At 33.8% G+C, this 13,410-nt stretch overlaps 1 protein-coding gene and 1 pseudogene across 2 annotated transcripts; both read left to right on the top strand.

The window, feature by feature from the left end:
- The first annotated feature begins 1,141 nt into the window (after positions 1-1,141).
- LOC143618407 (protein trichome birefringence-like 36) lies at positions 1,142-3,028 on the top strand (annotated as a pseudogene). Its single transcript, XR_013151003.1, has 5 exons — positions 1,142-1,488; positions 1,857-2,028; positions 2,166-2,347; positions 2,412-2,569; positions 2,653-3,028. The product of XR_013151003.1 is annotated as a protein trichome birefringence-like 36 (transcript).
- A 2,975-nt stretch (positions 3,029-6,003) lies between these two features.
- On the top strand, positions 6,004-6,465 carry LOC143618685 (F-box protein At5g07610-like). Its single transcript, XM_077090794.1, has one exon. The coding sequence runs from the start codon at positions 6,004-6,006 to the stop codon at positions 6,463-6,465; it is 462 nt and encodes a 153-aa protein (XP_076946909.1).
- Positions 6,466-13,410: the final 6,945 nt, after the last annotated feature.

Below are 13,410 nucleotides of genomic sequence, written 5' to 3'. Positions count from 1 at the left end.
AAGTATTTGTATAATGTTTCTTTTGTAATTCCTGTAATTTCAGTGTAAGTTGTAATTGTATTAACAATATATGATAATTTCATCGTTGATTGTATATTTCTTAATGTTTAAATTTTAAAATGAGAAAATTATAATTTGCTTCCCTATGCTTTATGGGCGGGAACGCTTTACAAGCCCGAGTCTGATTTTGCGTGTTGCGTACCACTAAAGCACATGGAGGCAAATCATAATTTTCTCTTTTAAAACTTTCATCAATTACCCGTGTAATACATGGGCCTCAAACTCGTAGCTAATAATTGAAACTATGTGTAATTAAATTAATAAGTGAAACTATGCCTAGTTTAATTATTTTTCATATTAAACTTTAAGCTTTCATGACAACATTAAAAAACAACAAGCTAAGACTAGTAATCTTTCTTTACCTTTATTCATATTTATTATGTGGGATTTTAAGTTTTTTTTTTAATTTTTATTTTAATTTTTATTTTTTTTTTGTTAAAGATAGTTGGTAGAGTGATGATGTCCTTGCTTCTTGGTGCTTTGGACTTGTCATGCCTTTCATAATTAACTTTCACCCTTCAACACATTAAAGTGTAAACCATATCATTTCCATGGTCCAACATGGGTCCAACTTCTAAAGTTAATTTTCTTCATGTCATGATTTTGGTTATCACAATTCACAAATTCAAAAGGAGCACTTCAGTAAATATTATTTTTCACTGTTTTTTTGCTAAATAGCTACAATGCTCACAATATAGCAAATTAGCAATGCAATTTACCTCATAATTGTTATGACCAGTAATTTATATATATAAAAAAAGCTGGTTTTATTGCTTTTGACAGCTTTTAGAACATACGGTTTATAGATAAAACTCTAATATAGATTTTTATTTTGATAAATTATAATTTTTTATATCATTTCATGATGAAATATATTCTTGATTGTATAAAATTATTATATGCCACTGTGAGCACTCATGATTGTTGGTACTTGGTAGGCTCTTGATGACTCAATTTCATCGCATTTCATGCCTAAATTTTACACAATTTCATCCAACTTTTTATAAAGTGTTCCCACATGCTCAATTTTACTTTGGCCCTGCCTCTATATTTTATACCACCAATTTATGTCTTCTTGTAACCTTTGTAATAAGCAATGGCTTCCACCACCTTCATATTGTGTTCCATTGCCTTCTCATTATTTCTTAGTTTCATTAAACCGTTTGAAGCATCAAACCTAGAGATCGAGGAGTTGTCATGGCTCAATGGTGACAAGGATGAGGAGATCAGCATGGTCCAGGGCTGTCACGATTCATTAAGAAAATGTGACTTTGGGTCGGGTAAATGGGTGTATGATCAAACATATCCTCTTTATGATGCAGCCACTTGCCCGTATCTTAGCACCCGAGTTACTTGCCAAAAGAACGGGAGGCCCGATTCTGATTATGAGAAATGGAGATGGAAGCCGCATGGTTGCAACATTCCTAGGTGTGCATTTTCTCTTTTATTTAAACTTACATTATAATAATTAGGTTCAGTTTCGAATTATAATGTTTCATGTCACGTGTCAACATGACTGATAGAGGTGAACTTGGGTTGAAAGTACATACTTTCAATCCATTACATATTTTATTTTTAAATTATTATAAAATTTTACGTCTTTTTAGCCTATGTGGAGGCCAAAAAAATGACACCTCCTAGCTATAATAATTTGTTGCAACAAATTGTATAGCTTAATTCAAATTTGATTATTAGTGTGTATCCTAAAAACTATTGGTTTGTACATTTTTGTTTTCTAATCTGTTCAACAAAAGTTGTACCTTAAGATTTGATGGATCAAAATCAAACACTTTCAGGTTTGATGCTTTGGAGTTTCTTGGAAGAATGAGAAGGAAAAGAATAATGTTAGTAGGTGACTCCATAATGAGAAACCAATGGGAGTCACTCGTTTGCTTGGTCGAATCCGTAGTGCCAACTGACCGCAAAACGGTCACTTATGTAGGCCCAACGATGGCCTTCCATGCACCGGTGAGACCGATTGTATTTAAAACTATTAACCGCAAAATACATGCATTAATGAGTTGTACCATAGAGTCATCAATGCATATATGGATTTCAGGATTTGTATTATTGTACAAGTACAAGCTCATTGTGTTGTTTTACAGGATTTTGAAACATCAATTGAATTTTGTTGGGCCCCACTGCTTGTTGAGCTGAAGAAAGGGCCTGGAAACAAGAGGATATTGCATTTGGATTTGATAGAAGAGAATGCCAAGTATTGGCGGGCTGCTGACGTGTTGGTTTTTGATTCAGCACACTGGTGGACGCACTCTAACAAATGGACCTCGTAAGTTATAAGTGATAACTTGTGCATTACAATTTACATCTTATAATTGGAGGAATGTTTTTAGGTGGGACCTGTTGATGGAGGGGAAGCATGTAGCCCGAGACATGAACCGAATGGTGGCATACCAAAGAGGACTTCGGACATGGGCTAAATGGGTTGATTTGAACCTTGACCCACGTCAGTCCCGCGTCATATTTGTAGCATGTCACCTCGACATAACAGGTACCTTGTGCATATATATTAAATAAATGGAAGTTGTACATTGTGCATAGAATGTTGTACCTAACACATAGAAGGTTGTATAGAGACAATGGATGGAAATGTTACAAGCAAAGTGAACCATTAGGGTATGCTAGTCACCCTCATGTGCCAGAAGAGATGATGGTGCTTAAAGGTGTGCTCAAGAGGATGAGATTCCCTGTTTATTTACAAGATATAACCACTATGTCTGCTCTACGAAGAGATGGTCACCCATCGATTTACACGCAAGCTGGCGGTGATGGAGCCGTGAAACAGCATGGGGCAGGCCATGGTTTGGCTGATTGTAGCCACTGGTGCCTGCCTGGGGTTCCAGATATTTGGAATGAGATGTTAAATGCTATGCTTTGATGTTTTAATTATACTATGATAATGTATGTTAATTTAGGCTAATGAAATTAAATAACGTGTGGTTTATTTGGGTTGTAACATCCAAACACCCTTGAAATCAGTCTCCCATAAATGCTAAAAACTATCTCCACAAATGATAATTATACGGGTAGATGAGGCGGTTAGGGGTGTACACGGACCGGACCGAACCGGACGAGAGCATGTCCGTGTCCGTCCGTTAAGCTTTTGACGGACAAACGGACGGTTCATGAACACTCTACCGAACGAAAATTCATATCCGTGTCTGTCCATGTCCGTCCTTTAATATTTTAAACGGACAATAATGGGCAAACGGACACTAATGGACATTAATGGACAAACAAACATGTGAACATTAATGGACAACGAACACTAATGGACAAATATAAACGGTTACATATTAACACCAAGCATATATCTAAACAACTTCACATATAAATTATGAATTACACCATATAACATCCAAATATACTTAACACTTAATATATTAACATATAGTGGATCACTATAATACAAGAGACATCAAACATGTGTAGTAATATAAAAGTGTTATTAACAACACTAGAAATTCCGCAGTTAAATTATAATACTGGATAGATATAAACACTAACGATACCTGACGGACATTACCGGACGTAATCGGACGAACGTTACCGGACGTTCATGAACACTATCGAACGGACTTGGCCCTTGTCCGTGTTCCTCCGTTAAGCTTACCGAACGAAATTTTTGTGTCCATGTCCGGTTCGTTTATTAAACGGACGAACATAAACGAACTTCTTGCCGAACGGACGCCCGGACGTCCGCGGACGTCCGGTTCGCTTACAGCCCTAGAGGCGGTTAGAGCATTCTCAACCTATTCCCTAAAGTTGTCAAACCCATATAATTTAGGGTAAAGTTTAAGAAAACCATCAAAATTACCTCTCTAATCCATTCTCTATTATATGGATGAGTTATATGGCAACTAGAGTAAATCCCTAAATATAGAGACTCATTTTTGATCCATATCATATAATATATCACATATCTCTCAATCACCACTTGCTATATAATAAGACAAAAGAGAAAAAATTAATAAAGAATTAATTTATGGATATGAATAGGGAATAGAATGTGAAAGAATTTTAAAAAATGATAGATAAATTTATGAAATGATGTTTTTTAGCTAAATTATAAGAAAAAATATATGGAATGGGATGTGAATGCTCTTAGCATAAACTTTTAATTCCGCTAAATCTAATACATTGCAATGTAGTTAAGATAATCAAGTATACTATGGGTAATGTTGCTGATTACAAGCCAATTAATATCATGAACAATTAGTAAGAATTATCCATTTACATAAGTCAACGTCACATGCACGTTTCATGATACCTGTGTTGGTTATTTGGTGAATGATTCTTAATATTTTGGTTGGTACGTAAAATCCATTTCCAAGTCTTTATTCCTTTTTGAAATTGGCCCAGAAAGTGGCAGAATCTATACTATATAATAAATAAAAGTTTTTATTGTCACATGTCAACATCAAAGTATTCCTTATAAAATTTTTCCCTCATCTCTCTCCTACTAAATACAAAATTTTCACTCTCATCTCTCATATTGAATACATATATCTTTCTTATTAATAGTTTTTCATTTCATTTTTCTCCTTTTAATATTTAATTTTCTCTTTTTAATAAAGATATTATTGAATGAAAAGGCAAGATTAACTTAAATTTAAAATTTCAATAAACTTTAACTTATTAAATATATGATTGTTTACTAATTTACATGTTTTTTTCTTTCAAACTCTTAAAAGGCAAATTCACTATCGATGTGTTCTTAGTGTTTATATTAATTTAAACGAGCGAATTTTTTAACTGGTTAAAGTATTAAACATGGTTCAAGTAAAAAATATTTATGATTAGAATGTTTCGAGCACGGGTTGGTTTAAAAGTAACCATTTACAACTTTTTAATTGATTGTTTAAACAACTCATCATTTATGTTACGTTCATCATCTTAAAAATTCACAAAATATAAACACTAGACTACATGTTTTGGTTTTCAGGTGGATAATACAACTTTTTATATTTGAAATACAAATGTTAGACATTAGCACACAGTTAATCAAATGACAAATTGACTCTGTATATCCTTCTACTATTGGAGATTTCAAAAATATAGATTTCTTTAGTAAAACGAGTTGTACATGCACCAAAAAATTAGGTCGTTCAAGAAATTAGCAAACGTTAGTTATCCATGTTTCTGGGAGATGAAAAATATTACTATTTTTCAGATGGTATCTATCAGGCATAAAATGATACGTTACAAGAAGGTATTAGTTTCCTGATGTTTTAACTTGCCTTAAAATCTAAGGTTGTCAAGTCATATGTTAGTCCTAAAAGCCGATGTTGAAGTGATGTTGCTTAAAATATTAACTAGAAAATTGGTCTATGCAATGAAACTAAACTACACATAAAAAACAATATGATAATCGTGCAATAGAAGCCGAAATCATATCCAGAAGTAATAATGGAACTCATACTTTCATTCTTAAAAATAATCCTACCCCTTTAGATAAAATAATTAATTTCAAAGAATGAAATTTTCACTTTATTTTTGCTTTGCAATAAAGATTAATAAAAGCTAAGGTCAATCATTATATATAGTTGGTTTCTTTTTTAAACAAATTATTTTAGTTTATGATCAGTTATGTGTTGTATTATTCATAGTTAAAAGCGGAAATAATAAGAAACTACTAAGTTTCTATATAAAAAGTAAAGTTGCAAATAAAACTACAAATATTGTGTATAAAGAACATATTTTTTTTAAATTTTATATTGTGTTATTATTTAAATAAATTTATTTATTTATTCTAACCCGTGTGCTACACGGGTGACTAACCTAGTATATATATATAGATCGCTCACAAATTACTAATACTATTTCTTTTACATATATATATAATACTGTTAACAATGCAAACATAGGGTTTCCATCCTTGCATTCATCATATCTTCTCCTCAGCACCCCAAATACAAATCATGTATGGCGAACATCCATATAGGAGACGACAATCTTTACAACATTCTTGGTCGACTTCCGGGAAAACCTTTACTACGGTTTCGATGCGTGTCTAAGCATTGGAATGCTCTAATTTCATATCCTTGTTTTATGAGGTCAAGATCACGTCGAATGATCCTTTTGCCATTCACACGGCCTCTTGTTGTCATAGACGACAATGTACCAGCCGAAGACGAGGCTCCTTCTATGGTCAGAATTCCTTCTCCTTTAAAACATGATGATGGGACACACGTTTCCGTTGTCAGAACTTTAAATGGCATTGTGCTCTTGGCTCTTCATGACACATCCTTACGTTGTCATTTGGTCCTATACAATCCCTTAACATGTGCATCAAAGATACTTGTGGTTATGGATCCACCTCGTACGGGCCATCCCTACGTATTTGGATTTGGCTATGGTGTTGGTGATGACTTTGAAGATTGTTAGATTTAAAACTGTTTACAATCGAATCGACAGACGGTTGTATAAATATGATGTCTTTGATCTTAAAAACTAGTTTGTGGAGCGGGCCACCATATGAATACCTCAAAAGAGATTTTGACCTTTTGGGTCAAGCGGGTTTGTTTGTAAATGGCTTTTTGTATTGGCCAGCTTACTTTTCCAATCGGGCGATCTTGGCGCCAATGTTAAGGAGATGGTATTCTCGAAAGTAGAACCACCCAATGGACATTATTTCCAATGCGACGGGATGGTTTTGGGAATCCTAGACGGATGCCTTTGCATGATTAACGATAGCTCAAATAATATCACATTTGATCTGTGGTTGATGAAAGAAGAAGGCGTATGGTTAAAAACACGTTCATTCAGCTTCGGATCGTAAGCTAACAGGTTCTACCCTATTTGTAGTTTAGGTGATGGGAAAGCTCTCTTCCAAAGTTTCTCATTCGAGCTCGTTATCTATGACACATCAAAAGATTCATATAAGGCGCTCAAGGGTTTGGCTACTCTTGATGAATCCATGGGGTTAGACTGGATTGGCGGTTTCAATCAGGAGTATTACGTGGATTATCGTCTCACATATTCACGCCCTATCCATTACATCGAAAGTTTGCTTTCACCTTTTGATGTGTGTTAGTTTTATCTAACATGTTATTTTAGACTACGATGAGTGTTGTTTTGAGGACATTTAGACTACGATGAGTGTTGTTTTGAGGACATTGGATCTCTTTGGGGACCAATGTCCTGACAAACTTAAATTCAACCTAAAGGTAGAACTAATCCATTCAATAGCTAACACGTGATCATCTTTTCCATCGGAATTGTCATGTGTCCGGAGATCCTTATTAGGTTTATCTATATATCGATTTATGGTCTTTTTTCTAAATTAAAATGTGGAATGTTCTTCCTTTGTATTTTGTGTGTATTTAGATTGCCAATGTGACAGAAGCTGTACATTATTGAGGCTTTCTACATGTAAATAATGAAATGATAAGAGAATTTGATCACACCCTTCTAATCATCAATGGCATTATGAATGCCCCTCTAATAAGTAAAATATTTTTATCATAATTTATATCTAATAATAGTGTAATGTAATAATAGTCTTCCATCCTGTTACCATATTCAATCCACAAAGAAACAAGTCAAATGATATCCATACAAACACACATTCATTCATTATAACTAAAATATAAGTTATCACATTTTAAGTTCCAACCCATCTATATGTAAGGTCTTTCAATTACACTTTCTCTTTGTTTTTCTTTAATGAAACAAATTGAAAGTCAACACAAGATTCAAAATGTATAAAATCTCCTAAACCATTTTTTTGAAGAAAGTACTATAGTTTTCTAAATCAAATTTAACCAGTCATAAATCTCAAGAAACAAAAGGTAAAGAGTATTTATGGGATGACCAGACTTGACAAATTTTGACCCGTACTAATAACTACCATAAAAGTCGAAATTGACACCCTTTAGCAATTAAGTTGGGCCATACCAGGTCAATCCAAACCTTATCACAGCGGACCAAAATATATATACCTGAACTTTTATAAATCTAGCTTTTGCAGACTATACTGAAACCTGTTTAGAATTTATATAAATAAATTTGATAGTAAACTTTTAGAATCTCCCTCTAATTTTACTATACCTGCAGATGCTTTAATTAAAAATGAATTGTGGAACTGAATGGTACGTATATTAATAAAAAGAAAACTTGATAAAAAAGGAAAAGCCATGAATTGTCAGTCAATCCAACCCATCCCATTTCGACTACAACTAAAACTTTACTGTTTTGACCCGTTCTCGAGATCGGCTAGCTAAAAGCTCGAATCAAACCGAGCTTAAATGAGCTCAAGCATGAATACAAGCTTGCTTAACAAACTAGCTCGAACCCAAGCTTTACTTATCGAGCTCAAGCCAGTTCCTAAGTGTATCATTTATATAATTATACAATTATTATTATTACAAATAAAGTTTTGAGTTCACCGCAGTGCGCCATATATATCACGGTTAGAAGTGTACTTTCTATTGCAGCAATTGGAGTAGCGCTTTTGGGCAAGTAACTTGCTTCAGACTGATTTCCAAGGGGCATAGTTGCCATTTCATGTTTTCTCAGAGATTAGTAATCCAGATCAATGAATTCATTGTTCACAACATCTTCAGCTACGTATAGTGACAGTAACTGTTCAATTACACAACCACAATTATAGAATAGAATGAACTTGTTAACATATTTAAATCAAATATAAAAGTTAAAAGCATACCAACACCCATGGACAGGAGGCAGGAGCATCAACTTTTTGAGAGCATAGTGTTTTGTCCTAAGTTAGAGTGGATCACATTTCCAAAGATTCTCTCGGATAATATGTGCACCACGTGGTAACAGTTAACTGCAAGGAGAAGAACAAAGTTAAAACATGCTGGCAAGAGTGATGCATTTACTTTTAAAGAATGCAAACTATAAGTTGCATGCGTGCTTCCTTGACAATGTCGCACAGAATATCCAAACTACGAGAATGCTGAACCGGGAGTTATAAGTATACGTATTCCTGTTGGTAATAAATACATTATTAAATAAATTAATGATTATTTTCAGTGTAAGTTGGATGTTAACTTTGCCATCCGCTGGGTAAGTAGGAATTCTTCTTACCATATAAACATTATATGCTTGTTAAATGTTAAATTTACTTAGCACACCAATTATTTATAAAAAGTAATAATTAGAGTCATGTTCAACTCTAATGGGTCAAACAGGTAACACAAAAGAAAATAGACTGTCAAAAGGTCAAATGGTTTAAACGTAACAAAAGTCACCCAAAATACAATGTTCTAGCAACAACCTCCTAAACCATTTCGATCAAAAAACTAGAACACTTTTGACAAAATGTTTTTCAGATCCACCGGATATGACCCGTTACAGTGCGCACAAAAATTAACCACTTTGACCAGTTACCCAACCAGACCAATCTGCCTGTTTTGTCTCCTCTAACAATGGTTATATCATAAACATGTAAAGGTACCTGAGAAGGATAAGAAGTTGTAAGCATTGTAGAACAGTAAAGCATCAGAGAAGATATACTAGCCATAGATACCCGTTCTACCCTTGTTGACTTTTAGAAATGTCAAACAGCATTAGGCCTCCAAGAGGGGTTGGTGGTCTACTTCCTAGAGGGACTATTGCCCGCATGGTTTTAGTTTTTGCGATGAGTAAACATACAAATGTAAGTACTGCTGACATTGTCAAACATAAAGAAAATAACTCTTATCAACTTACCTTATTCCAAATCTTGGTATGCAGCATTCAGAAGAGCATTAATAGCTATTAAGACCTTCAGAATCATCAAATACCAGCGGTCGTCCCCTTTTGATTTGGGAAGTAAAGATAATCAAAGAACAGAATTAATGGCATGTGCTTTTTATATTTGTATAACAACAGAATTATGAATCATCCCCTGCAATGAGTGATTATGGAACACCTTTTCTTCTTAAACCATTTTCTTGTTAATTTTAGTTTATGACAAACTATACAAGTAAAAACTATTAGTACCATATGCGTATTGACCTGTTACACAGCCCTTGCTCAATTTTCCACCTTTACACATATCGTGCTAAGATTTAAAATTCAAACAAACTAAAATTAAAACATAGATGCTAGGTAATCAAAATTCCAACAAACTAAAATTAAAGCATAAATGATCAGGATTCCAACAAACTCGAATTACACAAAGAGAAATCAGTCAATTACATGTCTAGATAAAAAGCAGATTAGGTTCAAAAACATATAACAACCAAGATTAAAAACAGATTAGTGCAAACAAACTCATCTAAACTTCTTGAACCGTGAAAGACTTCAACAGTTTTTCTTCGTCTACGTCTTCTTCAGGAGCATGACCAACTAATTCCCTCAAAGACTTCAGCACGCCTTTGTCTTTAACAGCAGCAGAAGTTTGGATATTCTGGAGGGATTACATTCATCACGAGAGCACCGTCCTCCCGAATCATTAACTTCATTTTCTCGAGCATTTCAAGCGTTGCCATGTAACGGGGAGGCGCACATGCTCCCGAAACGGAACGAGGATCGTGAACTTGTAAATCCATAATGATAACGTCAAACTGATGGTGGCCTTTGCCACGGAAGTCGGCGAGTCATTGCCCAGCTTTAGAATTTATTAAATAAATTTGTTAGTAAACTTTTAGAATTCCCCTCTAATTTTACTATACCTTAAAAATGGAAGTTATTTTTGAATTAAAAATGAATTGTGGAACTGAATGGTACGTATATTAATAGAAAGAAAACTTGATAAAAAAGGAAAAGCCATAAATTGTCAGTCAATCCAACCCATCCCATTTCGACTACAACTAAAACTTTACTGTTTTGACCCGTTTTCGAGATCGACTAGCTAAAAGTTCAAATCAAACCGAGCTTAAACGAGCTCGAGCATGAATACAAGCTTGCTTAACAAACGAGCTCGAACCCAATCTTTACTTATCGAGCTCAAGCAGTCAAGCCAGTTCCTAAGTGTATCATTTATATAGTTATACAATTATTATTATTACTATATATATATATAATCAAATATTATAACAATTTATAAATTAATCAATTAATGAATAATAAATGAGTCAAGCCCCTAAGCTCGAGCTCTAGTATGTAAACAAGCTCAAGCTAAGTCGAGCTCTAACTCAGTTCGTTAACTCCCCTAACTCTAATAAAATGAAAACATTAGGTTAACATACTAAAAATCACAAAATACAAAGATACCTTTTTAAATGAAAACATTAGCTAGAGCTGCTAGTGTTGTGTGAATTATTGAAATCCGTTACTGGTTTAATACAATCCCTTAACATGTGCATCAAAGATACTTGTGGTTATGGATCCACCTCGTACGGGCCATCCCTACGTATTTGGATTAGGCTATAGTGTTGGTGATGACTTGAAGATTGTTAGATTTAAAACTGTTTATTGGCCAGCTTACTTTTCCAATCGGGCGATCTTGGCGCTCAATGTTAAGGAGATGATATTCTCGAAAGTAGAACCACCCAATGGACATTATTTCCAATGCGACGGGATGGTTTTGGGAATCATAGACGGATGCCTTTGCATGATTAACGATAGCTCAAATACCAATATCACATTTGATCTGTGGTTGATGAAAGAAGAAGGCGTATGGTTAAAAACACGTTCATTCATCTTCGGATCGGAAGCTAACAGGTTCTACTCTATTTGTATTTTAGGTGATGGGAAAGTTCTCTTCCGAAGTTTCTCATTCGAGCTCGTTATCTATGACACATCAAAAGATTCATATAAGGCGCTCAAGGGTTTGGCAACTCTTGATGAATCCATGGGGATAGACTGGATTGGGGATTTCAATCAGGAGTTCTACGTGGATTATCGTCTCACATATTCACGCCCTATCTATTACGTCGAAAGTTTGCTTTCACCTTTTGATATGTGTTAGTTTTGTCATATAAGTTCTATTTTGATTCTTATTTTTTTGTTTTACTAATCACTTAGGGCGCGTTCGTTTCACAAAATGAAATGGAATTTTCATAGGATTTCCAATTCATTTGAATTACCACGAATTTTGTAAAACAAACACGCTCTTAGTGTAAGTAGCAATGTCATTCAATTGTTCAATAATTTTGTTTTTGTAATAACACACGTTTATATGCTTTTAGCTCACAAAATTAACATTTTCTTAACTTTCTAACTTGTACCTTTTACTTGCATGAGGTGAAGATTAATTCTAATGAGGAAATGAAGATGATATTGAGTACCAGCTCTTGAGTCCAATTCCTATAACTCGAATATTCTTTATTGAACGTGATTAGTGGTGGTTACTAGTGGTGTACATACAACGGTTTCCGGTGGAGGTTACGGGTGGCGTACGATGGTTTATGGTGGTGGTTGGTCATGAGAAAGCGCGAGAGTTGTGTTTGTGTTTGTTGTGGTGTGGTGTTCTTCAACAACTAAGTATATATGTATATATATATATATATATAACAGATAACTAGATAAGAGAAGAAAGAAAAGAGGTTCACATGTTTGAGGAATAATAAGGATGAAGATGGTAAGTACTTGAAATGCCTTTTCCATTGATTGACTTGCTTAAATCATTTTTTGATGAAAAATTTATATAAGGTATCATTTCCATTTCAGACCAAATGTGTAGATACTCAAGGTGCCATGATATAGGCCAATAAGAAGTGGCTAAAATGATGTTGGCACCATTTCACTTTTTACATTACTGGCCATATATATTACCCCATTTTGTGAAATTATGGATACATGTGTTTTGTTTTGTAACTACACAACATGGAACTGTTTTTTTGATTTTGTTAGATATGATTTTTTATATTTATTTGGGTTATATTAATATAGCTATGATGTTATTTTTATTTATTAATTTAAATCCCATTGTAAATCAGATGAAGCATGAGCCTTTTTTAAGTTCAATGTAATATTAATTTTGAAGCAGTTAAATAAATACAAATGGTGTGGGTGGTGGCCGGTGGGAACAACCAGCATTTGTTACCATTCAATTTTTGTCCTTACATGGTAACAATGAATAAATGCTAAATATATAATTTATTTTTTTACAGCAAATGTTAAATATATACTCCTTAGGTAATTTAAACAATTTTATATTTATAATCGAAAATCTCTTAACTAGATTTTTAAACATCTATAAACCAATCCGTTTTCAAGGAAAGCTTTGGTTATTAGCCCCAGCTGTTTCGGTTTCTTCGGTTAATTGTCGTTTTTGAGTCGGTTTAGTTAATATCCAACACTAAAATTGAGCCAATATTTTTTAATTACAAACACATGGAATAGATGTGAAAATGCATTAAATGAAGGTATAAGAGCTAAAATCATATGAAAATGTGAATGGTTCAGTTCGATTATAAAAAACACTAATAATCGATT

Source organism: Bidens hawaiensis, unplaced genomic scaffold (assembly GCF_021521415.1).
Source record: "Bidens hawaiensis isolate Kalapana, Puna unplaced genomic scaffold, B.hawaiensis_p1.1 tig00002338_1, whole genome shotgun sequence".
In the NCBI taxonomy this organism is placed as follows: domain Eukaryota; kingdom Viridiplantae; phylum Streptophyta; class Magnoliopsida; order Asterales; family Asteraceae; genus Bidens; species Bidens hawaiensis.
Note: the sequence above shows the minus strand (reverse complement) of the source record. Positions and strands in the feature narration are given on the sequence as shown.

Excerpts from the sequence above, each read along its gene's own strand:
- LOC143618685 (XM_077090794.1), top strand. The coding sequence starts at position 6,004 with ATGGCGAACATCCATATAGGAGACGACAATCTTTACAACATTCTTGGT.